The sequence below is a fragment of the Drosophila arizonae genome, chromosome 2 (genome assembly GCF_054131065.1).
Source record: "Drosophila arizonae isolate 15081-1271.41 chromosome 2, UAZ_ARI_1.0, whole genome shotgun sequence".
Taxonomy (NCBI): Eukaryota; Metazoa; Arthropoda; class Insecta; order Diptera; family Drosophilidae; genus Drosophila; species Drosophila arizonae.
The window spans coordinates 17,591,529-17,604,296 of record NC_142922.1 but is presented as its reverse complement, the minus strand read 5'-3'; the positions used below and the strand labels follow the sequence as shown (position 1 = coordinate 17,604,296).

General features: G+C 38.8%; 2 protein-coding genes across 8 annotated transcripts; both read left to right on the top strand.

Moving 5' to 3' along the window:
- Positions 1-249: 249 nt before the first annotated feature.
- On the top strand, positions 250-1,643 carry LOC108611009 (Golgi-associated plant pathogenesis-related protein 1-like). Its single transcript, XM_089476361.1, has 5 exons — positions 250-441; positions 509-640; positions 700-911; positions 966-1,055; positions 1,119-1,643. The coding sequence occupies exons 1-5, from the start codon at positions 391-393 to the stop codon at positions 1,210-1,212; spliced, it is 579 nt and encodes a 192-aa protein (XP_089332487.1). The 5' UTR covers positions 250-390; the 3' UTR covers positions 1,213-1,643.
- Positions 1,644-2,284: 641 nt separating this feature from the next.
- LOC108610259 (Golgi-associated plant pathogenesis-related protein 1-like) lies at positions 2,285-4,621 on the top strand. 7 transcript variants are annotated; one of them, XM_089476360.1, is made up of 7 exons: positions 3,267-3,384; positions 3,448-3,540; positions 3,620-3,673; positions 3,757-3,879; positions 3,947-4,167; positions 4,254-4,337; positions 4,474-4,621. In XM_089476360.1, the coding sequence occupies exons 3-7, from the start codon at positions 3,620-3,622 to the stop codon at positions 4,589-4,591; spliced, it is 600 nt and encodes a 199-aa protein (XP_089332486.1). In that variant the 5' UTR covers positions 3,267-3,384; positions 3,448-3,540; the 3' UTR covers positions 4,592-4,621. The 7 variants fall into 7 exon arrangements, 3 of the variants coding, with proteins under 3 accessions (XP_089332485.1, XP_089332486.1, XP_089332484.1); XR_016271620.1 differs by lacking the exons at positions 3,448-3,540; positions 3,620-3,673; positions 3,757-3,879; positions 4,254-4,337; positions 4,474-4,621 and adding exons at positions 2,285-2,439; positions 2,497-2,685; positions 2,745-2,959; positions 3,013-3,090 and having other exon boundaries at positions 3,153-3,384; positions 3,947-4,142; XR_016271619.1 differs by lacking the exons at positions 3,448-3,540; positions 3,757-3,879; positions 3,947-4,167; positions 4,254-4,337; positions 4,474-4,621 and adding exons at positions 2,285-2,439; positions 2,497-2,685; positions 2,745-2,959; positions 3,013-3,090 and having other exon boundaries at positions 3,153-3,384.
- The last annotated feature ends 8,147 nt before the right edge of the window (positions 4,622-12,768 follow it).

Genomic DNA, 12,768 nt, shown 5'->3' with positions numbered 1-12,768 from the left:
TAAATAATACTATCTTTTTTTTTATAAAATTCATTTTTATAATGTCTGCTATTATCTTACTTAAAAAAAAGAAAAAAAAGTTCAACACAGTCTCCTCAAAAGGCTATAAACTTGTTCTTGTTCTCTTGGGTTTACATTGGAGAAAAAAATAAAATACAGAGTCAAAACAAAAGTTATTATTTAAGTTCTTTAAAAAAATATCGGAATGTGAATTATACGGTAAATAGATGTATATTTCTTTTATGCAAAATAATATCGTAATTTAGAACAAAGTAATCACATACAACACTCCTATACAGATGTCAAAAAAAAAAAAAAAAGAAAATAAATAAATAAATAAAAAAAAAAATATAAAAAAAGTAAAAAATGAAAAATTGACTACATCACGCCATGTATTTTGGGAAGGTTTGGTTATTTCATAGTGTCCTATTAATTTTGTTGGTATTGTAGCATGTATTTTTAATTGTTAATCTGTTAAGGGCACTTCTGAGCCATAAACTTCTCACAGTTGAGTGTCCAATCCGACGAGCAATTCAGACTCGCTTTCCTGGAATCAATTAATGCTTACCGCGACTTACACGACAGTCCCCCCCTCATTCTTGATAAAAGAATATCGAAATTAGCTCAGGAAGAAGCTGTTGTATGTTAATTTTTGTTTTTTGTTTATAACTCGATATACGATCTACGATATATTTTCAGCGCTTATGCCAGCGGAAGGAAGCACGTGTAATTCCTTTTGAGGAACCTCATTTATTCTCAAATCTCACTTGCCATGCACTGAAGCCCTTGAAATGTATAAGCGAATGGTACAACGAAGGGGCCAACTACGACTACGATCACCACTCGCCCTCGCGTTTCACTCTTATGATTTGGAAATCATCAAAGTACATTGGTATTGGGTATTGCTCCGAGTATGTATGATAGCTAACTTTATACGCGAAGCATAAGTTAAGCTCTCATTTTAGCCTACAAGATATGATTCACGTAGTTGTCAAAATCTACCCTCCTGGCAATGAGATTGGACAATTTAGGGACAATGTTAAACCGCTATTTAAGTATGTTTGATCTGGTTATCTTGTTCAGCAAGTATATTTTGTATCTCCATTCTAAATCCTCAGCCAATGCTCCATACAGACGCCCAACTGTTTTGTCGCAGCTCTTTCACTGATAATTATTTATATAGCTGTTAAAGCGTCTATTCTCAACCTATAACAACAATTATTAATGGACCCATGGAATAAAAGTTTTCTTAAACTTGTCTATACGTCATAATTCAGTTCAATATTTACTTCGCTAAACAAGACCGACTGCAGATACCCTTTCCTGTTCAACACAAATGGCTGGAAATACATTGCAAGTGACGGGATGTGTAGCGATACATTTAGCACTGTGGATATGTAGACCGAATTGAAAACTAAAATATTACACTTTCAGTCACTAATGATGAAGCTGTGAGCCCAACACATAAGCTATTATACTTTGCAATTACGGGAATCGCATTTGCACACCAAGCATATCAAATGGGAAAAAACAGACATACATACATACATCGAAACATTTCATTTTATGGTCAAAGAAAACTCTTCGTTTTCTTAATTTTAATATGAGAACTTTCAAATTAATTAAATACCTCTTGCTTACAATGCCGCTTTTAGTTGCATGTTTCATTTAATTACAGCTTACATTGATTATTATTTGAGTTATTGCTCGATAGAATGGTACATGGTTTGCCCACAATCCACAATATAGACGGAAGAGAGACAAGCCAACAATAGTAATTGCTGCAGACTTAGAAGACTTTGGAACTGAGCAGCTATTTTGGATCAACTATATACGAAAAGACTCATTGAATCTGATAACTGTGGTGATACAACTATTTCTATTGGATCAAATTGCGCTTCAATTATTTTAGATATAAGTTGCATCGTAAAGATAAACAGATTTTTTCTCAAATGATTTGGGAAAACACCAGAACTTTCGGGATAGACACCGCTAGGCGGGCTGACAATTATTATTACGTTGTAGCAAGATATAAGCCGAAGGGCAATATTCCAGGGCTATATTCCCAGAATATACCGTAAGTTTTGATTGTTCAACGAAACTAAACATATTTGACATTCTATATATCAAGCAGGGGGATGTACGAAGACAGGGAGAGCAGCCCTGTTATACTTTTTTAGCCCTGTTATACTTTTATGGATGTGCTTGTATTTGTCTCGTAACTATTATTGTAACTATTATTGTATTTATTGTAAGCAAATATCAAAGAAAACTAATATATATCGATTAAATCGAAACAAAATATACAATCAAACATTCACATTTTGTAACATATTCATACTTCAATTTGTGTCTGACAGAAATTTTCGTTTTCAAAATTTTGCTATGAGATCATCCGAATTTCTTTTGTACTTATTGCTAATGATGCCTGTTTTAGCCGTAAGACTCGTTTAAATATAGCTTTAATTGGTTACTGTTTCAATTATTGTTGGATAGAATGGATGGGGCTATAGACGACACCGGCAAAGGCAGACAGAACAAAAGCCAACCATAGTAACTGCTGTAGATTTTGACGACTTTGAAAGCGAGCAGCTATTTTGGCACAACTATTTGCGCAAAGAATTTGATGGCCCAGAGCTCAAACTGGATCGCTCTCTCTCCGACGACTGTACAGCGTATGCCAAAGTACGTAGAATTCTTTAAATTGCCAACAGACCTACCGTAACATATGTGAGAATTTGTAGACGCTTGTCGCTAATAAAGGCAAAGATACTTACAATGAGTCCGCCGACTACGGTCAAATCGTGCATAAAAGCATGTTTCCAGAGCACTGCTCTCTCGAGTGGACCAAACTACGTCGGAAGTATTTTACAGGACAGCTGAAACCTTATGAAAAATCGATTTTTACTCAAATGGTTTGGAAAAACAGTTCAACTTTTGGAATCGGCGCCGCTAAGAGGTAAAAATTATGCTTTCAAAGCTATGAATATCTTACAAGGCAATCTTTTACAGGGAAGATCATCATTATTACGTTGTTTTAAGATATAAGCCAAGAGGCAATATCGCTAATCATTATAACGAAAATGTGCCGTGAGTATTGATATTTCATTGAAACCCAACATACCCTTTACATTCTCTATGTCAACAAACAGGAGGAAAATGGTTGGTAGGGCAAGCAGCCGAAGTATAAACCACTTGACATTTTTTTTAGCGCTGGTATTATTACATTTATGTGGAAGGGAAGAGCGAGACTATTAAAAATACATGCATATGTGTAAAAGTAAATGAAGACGATTTTCTTAGAGTGGAATTTACGTTAGTAAAAAGTATATGATTGCCGTCAAACTTGATAGAAATAGGATGGCAAATTCTGGTGCACATGAGGTAAGCTGAAAGTACTTTTCTGTCTATATATTATTGTAGTTTTCTATATATGGCGGCATAAAGTAACAAAGTATAATTTTTCGACTGCATGAGTAACTGTTGAGCTAGAACAATACAACTCCCCTTGGGAATAAGCCTCAGTAGGCCAATAATTTTGTATGTATTGCTTTTTTTTCCATCATTTAACTTTTGAAACAAAATTCCAGTTTCCAATTTCTGGTTTCTTATTTAATAGATGCTAAGAGCTGTGTTGTTTCTCGGGCTGTGGATATCAGCTTCATCATTCTTAGTAAGTTTAATTATGCAGCAGCTGTCATAGTTTGCCTCGTTTTTTTTTTTTTTTTTTTTTTTTTTTTTTTTTTTTTACTTTAGTGTGTCTTAGGAGGAATGGAAGAAGAACTTTTAGCAGAGCATAACAAGGCGCGCAAGAATCATGGGTGTGGCCCTCTAGTCTTAGATCGAGCTCTATGCCATGAATGTAAAAAATACGCCGAAGTATACCAATTTATTGAATTATTTACAATGACAATTTATTTGTGTAACGATATGCGATGAATTGCAGGAGCTAAGATATAAAGAGACTGCGTATTCGGAAGCTAACGGAAAATATGGGGAAAATATATTGATAACGTATGACTACAAAAAGGCTGTTAAAATTTTTAACGCAGAGCGAGTTTTATACAAGGCCTTCAAGCCTGAATTTTCCGAAGACTACAGACTCTTTACGCAAATGATTTGGAAAAATACAACCACCCTTGGTATTGGCATGATTGCAAATAAAAAGTAAAACTGAATTTCTCCTAAAAAAAAAAAAAAAAAAAAAAAAAAAGAAAGAAAGATTCATGTCAAACCTAAAAAATTTATTTCAGAAAAACTGTATATTTGATTGTCGCAAGATATTTACCAGCTGGAAATATTCCAGGACAATTTAAGGAAAATGTTCCACCATATCAGTAAGTTTTTTCTCAATAGCTTCGATTTGCAAAAAAAAAAAAAAAAAAAAAAAATATATATATATATATATATAATAATAATAATAATAATAATAATAATAATAATATTAATAATATTAACTAATATCATTATCAGGTACCGTGACAGTGACAGTGCTGCCGATTCACTTTACCATGCGTATCGACTGCTTTGCAGTTCATTTGCCTCGTTAATCATTTTAAGTTTGGGCGTTAAGATGTGCTTGAATTGTTAAAAATTAAATTCGAACTTTCCTATCAGCAAATCCCCTCATTTGGTTTGAAGTGGCGTGTCAGTAACGACCTCAACAGGTAAATTATATAAATGGGGACAGAGAGGGAGTGAGAGCAAATGAGAACGAGAGAGAAACAGAACAAGTTTATATAACAATTTACAAGAGGTAGTGTATATATATGTAGAATATATATATATATATATATACCTGAGTGTGTGTGTGAGAGAGAGAGAGAGAGAGAGAGAGAGAGAGAGTTAACATTCCCATTACATTTCAGAAATGTCTTCAATTTAGAACAGAGTCATATGAGAAGAAGTTTAATGCTCTTTAAGGTTTACCCTTCTTCGGTTTCTCATTTATTTATTTATTTTTTATCTTTTTATTCACAATGGTCTCTGCTTGCCGGTAAATACCAAAAGATCTCGTATGTAGGTATCTATCCAAATGTGCTGCTAATGATGATAGCAAAGTGCTAGGGGTGCCAAGCATGCAAGGGCTGCAAAAGGGGGCTGTGGGATGGAGCAAATTTAAATAAGCTTGACGCACAGCCCTGTGGGGCTGGTGCTTTGGGTTAATTTGAAAACGTGCGATAAGAGAATTCAATTTTTTTGCTTCACCTTCTGCTGTGCTGTCAATGTATTGTAATGCCTGCATATGTGTGCGTGTGCGTATGTATGCGCGTGCTTATTTACAAGTAGTTCGCTTGTGCTGACTTTAACATGGTTTTCCTTACTTTTTAGCAATCAGCGTCAGGTAAACATCGAATTCCCCGTTGGACGCAAAGCCTTAACCATTCGGGGTTTTGCAGTTTTTTCTTCAAAACAAGTGCTATTTACAGCAGAGATACAGAAAGTAGAGTGCAAAAATAGGAATACTACAAGAGGCTGGCTCTGTCCTGGCCCAGCTAGACGCTGGAGACCTGCTTGAGCCAGCTGCTGGCAGCAGCCCATTAAGTCCTTGAGCACACATTATTATTCAATCAGATATGAAGTTTTATTTATTTTTTCCTTTTTCACCTCGGGCAGAGTCTTTTCTGTTCACCATTTGCTTTAGCTGTTGCGAGCACACACACACACATCTAGATATTTATATTTGTTTTACTGGAGTGTGATATGTGAATTGCGTTTGCTTTCTGCTGCTGCGCAGTGCCTAATGTCATTTAAATTGTTTAAGCTGTAGTGGAAATGTAATTTGCGATTAAGGCAGAGGTATATCGCTGCATTAGCAATAGGTGAGAGGAATTATTATATTTATATTTGAGTTATATGTGATAGGCCTTAAAAGGGAAGCTCTAATGAATCCTGACCTGGCAAAGAAGGGTTCCTCCGGCATCTCCACTCCCACTTTCGTCTACATGCTGATCAGATTTGTCAACTTCATCGTCAGCTATCTTGGCTGTGGCGACATAGTTGCGCTCAACAGTTTCAAGTATTTATAAGTATTTATAAGTTCAACTTGGTCATCAAATTTATGTGCATCGTAAAGGCGCCAAATCGAGGCGAGGCCACTGACAAAATGTTATGAAATCAAATTTGCACACAAAGCGTTGCTAATGACGCGGGTGGCGACAAGCACTGAAGCGCATTTTCCACTAGCCACCGACCCTCCCCGCCACACACTTGATCACCCCCCCCCCCCCCCCCCTCGTTCCGTCTCTGGCCAGCGAAAATTGTTTAATAACACGAGTTCTTAATTACGAGCATCGCTGGCACAGCTCGGTACTTATATTGTAACGGCTTTGACCTATTTGAGTAATAATTAAAATGAAGTACATGCCAAATTATTATTAATCATACAAACGAGAAAGACATCGGCATCGACATCCACAGCGCAAAAGATCTGAGTTGAATGCATTTTGGCCCCAAGTGTTATGCAACAATGAACGGGAAGACTCATGCATACGTAAATATTATTATTTATTTATTCAATAAACAATGCATAATTCTACTACTATGAAAATTGAAAACCATAAATAAAACATACAGTTATTATTCGTTTTATTTATTAATTTTCTGCTAATAAATATATAAGTTGGTCCAATGGAATGGAATAATTAAGCATACACACACTTATACATACGCACGCATGCATAGATAGACAGTGATGCGCATCAGTTTGTGTATAGAAACATATTTCACCATAAATTATTGCCAGTTGTAGTGCATAAACTGTCGCATAAAGTTGCTAGCTAAAAGAGAAAAAATAACAGAGACAACACACGTTATTCATTGTTAAAGCAACTGCACAAACGCGGGATAAAGCGGCAGTAGACATTGCATCAACAGCAGCAGCAACAGCAACAGCAGCAACAGCAGCAGCAGCAGCAGCAGCAATGACGACAGACGTGACTGCGTGTAGATGAATGCACGGGGCGTATGCGCAATGCGATATGCAACAAATTGCTAAACAAATCAAATTTATTGCTAGAACTGCGCACGCGAACGAACAGCAGCAACAGCAACAACAATTGCAGCAATATCAGCAGCAGCAACAACAGCAACAGCAACAACAACAATAATACGCATGTAAAACGTCACTGAGATAGCACAAATTAATATGAGCCGACATTTTTTCAAGCCTCGGGACTAGCTGCGTTGCTTATTTGTTGTTGCTGCTGCCGCTATCAGAGTTTGTATAACTTCATTTGGTTTGTTTGTTTGCCGGCACTGCTGTGAGCCCTGGGCCCATTTACTTTTTGTTAAACCGTATTCGTACACACGCGCAGACACACACACACACACACTCACGCGGACACACACACAGCCAAAATGAGGGACTGAGGGAGCATTGCGGCCCAGCAACGTCCGCACAGTCTGCATAACAACATGGCGCTCGGTCAGAGCGGAAGTCCGAGTTGTTCGGCGTTAAATTTATGCCCAGCTGCGATTCTACGCCAATGCCACCCAAGCGCCACAATGGGCTCTGCTTTCTGATTTTGAATCAAATAAATTTGTTTGCATTATAGAATAACAGTTACAAATATTAATTAACGAGAATTTGCTGAGAATACAATGGAATCGACTCTAGAGTATGCGGAGTGAAATTGAGTAAAATTGCGATCTGGCAACGCTGCTAGACAGAGACATCAGGCCACTGTTAAATGACTCTGCAGATCATCTGTTAACATACGCAAGCTCTGTAAAACCATGTAACAGCGCTCAGTTGCTTCTGATGTTAAATGCAAACACACACACAATGACAGATTTTTGGAATGAAAGTTTTCAGTTTTATCAGCTCGATTGTTGCCCATTGTTGCCACTGAATTGTTGTTGTTGTTATTGTATTTTGTATCTGCTGCTGTGGCAGTTGTTGATTTTTATTTTCGCAATTAGGAAGTTGTTTTTATTATTATTTTGTTTTATTTTTTACAGTCAAACAAACTAAACACGCACACACAGCAAACAAGCAGCTATGGCAATAGTAGCTACGCCCCTCGGCCACTCCCCCTCGCAGTCATATGACCACGCAGACACTTATTCATCAGCCGGAAGTTTGCTTGCCACTCCCATTGTTGTTGTTGTTGCTGTTGGTGTTGTTGGTGCTGTTGGTGTTGTTGGTGCTGCTGCCGTCAAGCAGGACTTGTTAGTTGTTCGTGGGTGTTTGCCGCTCATGCAAATTGCACGAGTAAGAAAATAAAATAAAGCAAGAAAGAAAATGCTAAAAAAAAAAAAAAAAGAGCAAGCTAGAAAAGCGCAAGCCAGCAAGCGGAGGGGCAAGTGCGGAGTAGCGTGAAAAGTTGCACAAACTCTATATATTTTTTGAATTTATATTTAACTGTATTACATGGCGCACCCCCAGCCGTAACTCTTGCCAGACCCCCGCCATCGGCCCCCTGGTTGGCAACGGAATCGGAAGTTATAGTTATGCCGCTCGCGCGGGCGCACTCTGAATTATTTTGCAGGCAACAACAGCACGACGAGCAACAAAAGTTTATTTAAAAGTTTTGCGGTTAAGCTTGTTACTTGCCAGCTACTTTTAGCGCGTGGAAATGCGCTCGGCTGGGCTTCAGTTGGCGCAAAATATTTAAGCTGTAGTTTCGGTTAAGGAGCAAACGGTCATAAACATTGGAGCTGGAGCTGATGACGGAGCTGACGATGGGGCTGACGATGGGGCTGAAATCGGAGCAGCGCGTGTCGCCCATTGGAGACTATTAAAATTATACGGGCCTGGCCCTCGATGCCGTAAATGCCAAGAAGTTGGGGCATCTTAATCAGCAGCAGATTAACTAACTTTATACAGCTTCTTAAATTTTCAAAATTCCTACGGCGCCAGCAGCATCAGCAGCAGCAGCAGCAGCAGCAGCAGCGGCAGCAGCAGCGGCAGTTGAACCACCGAGTGCCACCTCTTTGCTAGGGGTGCGCCCCTACATTGGCATCATAAAAATTTTCAATTTCATTTGCGTTGCACAAAGACGTGCGTTGCGTTGTCCAACAAAGCGATGGACTGGCCTAGAGGCGGGGCTCAGCACAGAGCACAGAGCACTGAGCACAGGATGCTGCAGGATGCTGCTGGCATATCGCTGCTGAGCACCTTTCAGCGACACAAGAGCCAATAAAAGTGTCAGAGCGGGCCAGCTGACAAAGCGCTGCCTGCTTTGTATTTATGATGAGCGGTCGGTCTTGACCAGACCAGGCCAGGACAGGCCAGGTCAGGTCTGGGGGCTGGCGGTCGCCATGGCTGGGCGCTGGTGCGGGTGACTTGTCGAACAGTGATGCCGCTGCCTGCTTCCTATTGCCATACGGTGCGGGTCAAACAGCACAGTTGGATGCCTTCGATTTGAAATTGGAACGGCGCAGAGCATGGTTCCAGAATTGATGGAATTCCTATAAATTGCACCTTCCTGCTGCAGAGCGCAGCAGCAGCCGAGCCAGCAGCAACAGCAGCAACAACAACAGCCGTGCACAGCTGGCCCATTTGAATTTTGAACCGGACAGAAGAGCATCGATGTATGTATGTATGTATGTATGTTTATATGTCTGCTGCGCTTACTTCTTGGCTCTTGGCTCTGGCATTGCGCATATAAATTATGGCTTAATGCGAGCCGAAGGTTCTTCCTGGCACAGGCCTTTGTGGTCGCAGGATTTACAATCTTTTGCTTGACTTTGTTTGCTAACACAAATTTGATTAATAACAGAAATGAAATACAAACTTAAATACATTCTTATCTTATTTTTAAATTTATTTGCTAAGTATTACAAAATTAAACAAACTATAATGAATGGAACCAATCAGTTTTATATTTATACTAAATATTATTATGAAAGTTGCTCTATATTATTTTGCGCCAGCTATATAAGTGCTTTATAAGTGCATTTAATTTTAAGATCTGCATGAAGGAAAACATAAAGTTAATATCCAAATAGAGCACAGCCAAAGAAAATAAGCAAACTTTGCGATATTCTCATTGCGCTGAACGCAGACGACGCGGCAGATAAAGCGAAATAGAGAGAGAGAGAGAGAGAGAGAGAGAGAGAGAGAGAGAGAGAGAGAGAGAGAGAGAGAGAGAGAGAGAGAGAGAGAGAGTAACAGAGAGGGGCAATCGGAGCTGGCAAAGTTAGGCTAGAGCTAACCGGAAATGCATCAGTGTCAGATTTTGGCGACTTGCGCCCAATGCAATTTCGTTAAGAACTGCGCAAAGTTGTTAAATTTTACGATTTAATTGCGAAAACTATTAAAAATTACGTCTCTTTCAGCGGCAACGTTTGTTGCCCTTTTTGTTGCAGCCGTTACTGCTGTTGTTGCTGTTGCTGTTGTTGTTGTTTCAGCTGTTGTTACTGCGAAACGTTGCTGAAGTTTTAAGTACCAAAAATTATGCGCTTAATGATGCCCCATGCTGCATGCCGCATGCCACATGCCACAATCGCACCAGTACACAGCGCACAGCGCACAGCAGCAGCTCGCGACTCGGAGCTCGGAACTCTGCTTTGTGCCACTGGCAGCTTGAAGCAACCCCTCATATGCAGTGCCACAATTTGTTGCTGTGCCTTGGCTTCTTGGCATATCTGTCTGGCACATTTCGTAAATGTTGCAGCCAGCAGCCAGCGCCTTGTCAATTTTTCTGCGGTCTCTCGTAAATATAATTTGAGTTGAAACAGTTTATAAAAGTTGTTGCAATTGATGCGCATGTGGAGCGAGGCGCTACCAAATTGTTGCAATTTGTGCGGCCCCTCACCAGCCCAGCCCGCCTGCCCCATTTAATGATCTCTTAACAGGCCCAACTTGAGCGAGCCAACCCAAGTACACACACAAACAAGCCCTCATACCCATCAAACCAAATAAATGATGAGTTTACTTAGGAGCATTTGTTTATTCATTTATAATGTATTTATATATATATACATATATATATATATATATATATATATATATATATATATATATATATATATATATATATATATATATATATATATACATATTTTTATTATTTATTTATTTTTTTTTACTTTTGCAATTATGAAAGCAATTTAATGTTGGGATAAATGGTAAATGAAATTAATTATTTATATTAAAATTAAATAAATATTTAATGCACTTATCACATTGAAATTGCCCATTAAAACGAATTATTTTTATTATATTTTATTGATAAAGGCGAATTAACAAAGATTAATGTATTTTCTTATAGAAATTCCAGACTTTAAGCTCTGCTTGAAAATAATTTCCAAGTTAAATAAAGCTTTGTGCTGAAGTAAATAAAAAAGTAAATAAGTATGTCAAGCATTTCTATCTATTTGCAATCTGTTTACGTCATGTGTTAAGTGAATATGAAACTTAGCTTATCTCGTGGGTAATTACAATATGATTAGGAGCCCTGCCCACAGTCACTTAATCATGGAGATTGAATTTTGGTTAACAACGCGGTCGGCACAGCCTGCGACGCAGTTCCGCATAGCAGGTGCCGCTGGACGTGGACTGCTGATGCTGCTGCTGCTACTGCTGGTGCTGCTTGGTGATGCCACATGCAACTGTTATCAACAATTAATTAAATGAGAGCTGATCATTAGGCCACGATTTGTGGGGCGTTTCCGTTTCCGCTCGAAGCTGGCCGCACATTAAGTGATACGCTACATTCATGCAGCCGACACATGCGGTAGGGAGGGTAGAGGGTGGAGTCGAGTTGTCGGAGTGGCTGTGGGAATTGTGAGCAGTCAGAGCAGTCAGAGGCCTGGGCTGCCCTTTGGGGCAGCCGCACATTATGGCCGGGCAATCAGCAAACACACACACACACACACACACGCACCCGTTGAGTCCCTGCACGGCATTGTTGCGATTGCCAGTGGCCAGCAGTTGTTGTTGTTGTTGCTGATGCTGTTGCGCCTCTTGATGCCAATGCCATATAATCTTCATTGTTGCTGTTGTTGTTGTTGTTGTTGTTTGGTGCAGTGATTTGTTGGCATCGTTACTGTTGTCGCTCTCAGCAAAGTGTGCATAAATCGTGTACACCTACATTTCGTTGCGATAAATCTGTAATGACCCGCCCCGCCTGCATTCCCGCTCCGACTCGCCAGATATGAGCACTCGCATTCAAATGCTGATGCTTCCATGGACACCAACAGACTACACACACACACACAAAGTTAATTTACATGTGCTTGAATGTGCGTAATTATTGTTTATCTACAATGCGTAATACGAGATGCATGAGTACATTATTATAATAAAGTATAAAACAGTATAAGAGGCTTTTGCTTTTTGTATTTTGCTAAACCATTTCACGCAATATGCACATAAGTGACTAAATGTAAATGATGTAAATATATCACTTGTCGCTTAAAGACCTCAACGGAAAAGTTAATCAGTGCTTGCTTATAAATAACGCAAATATGACAGACAAGAACAGATATAGTAAATTTCATTATGATATAGTTTGGAGGATCTAAACTTTCCCATAAATTAAGTGAATAAATTTCTAATAGTTTGTAAGAGAAAATTACTCGTACTTCTTACGGGATAGTCAACTTTCTATTGATAATGAATACAAACCAATTTAATAATTACGCGCAATTTAATAATTATCTCCATCATTTGCATACTTCGATAAAGGCTTAACTTTCCATTTTCGTTGAGGTCTTTCCGTTTCTTTAATGAGCCAGAGATTTGTTTGCAACATCGCGACGAATTCAATTCAATGTGCTCCTACCACGCACAATGGGATAATTAAAATGCGTAACGCA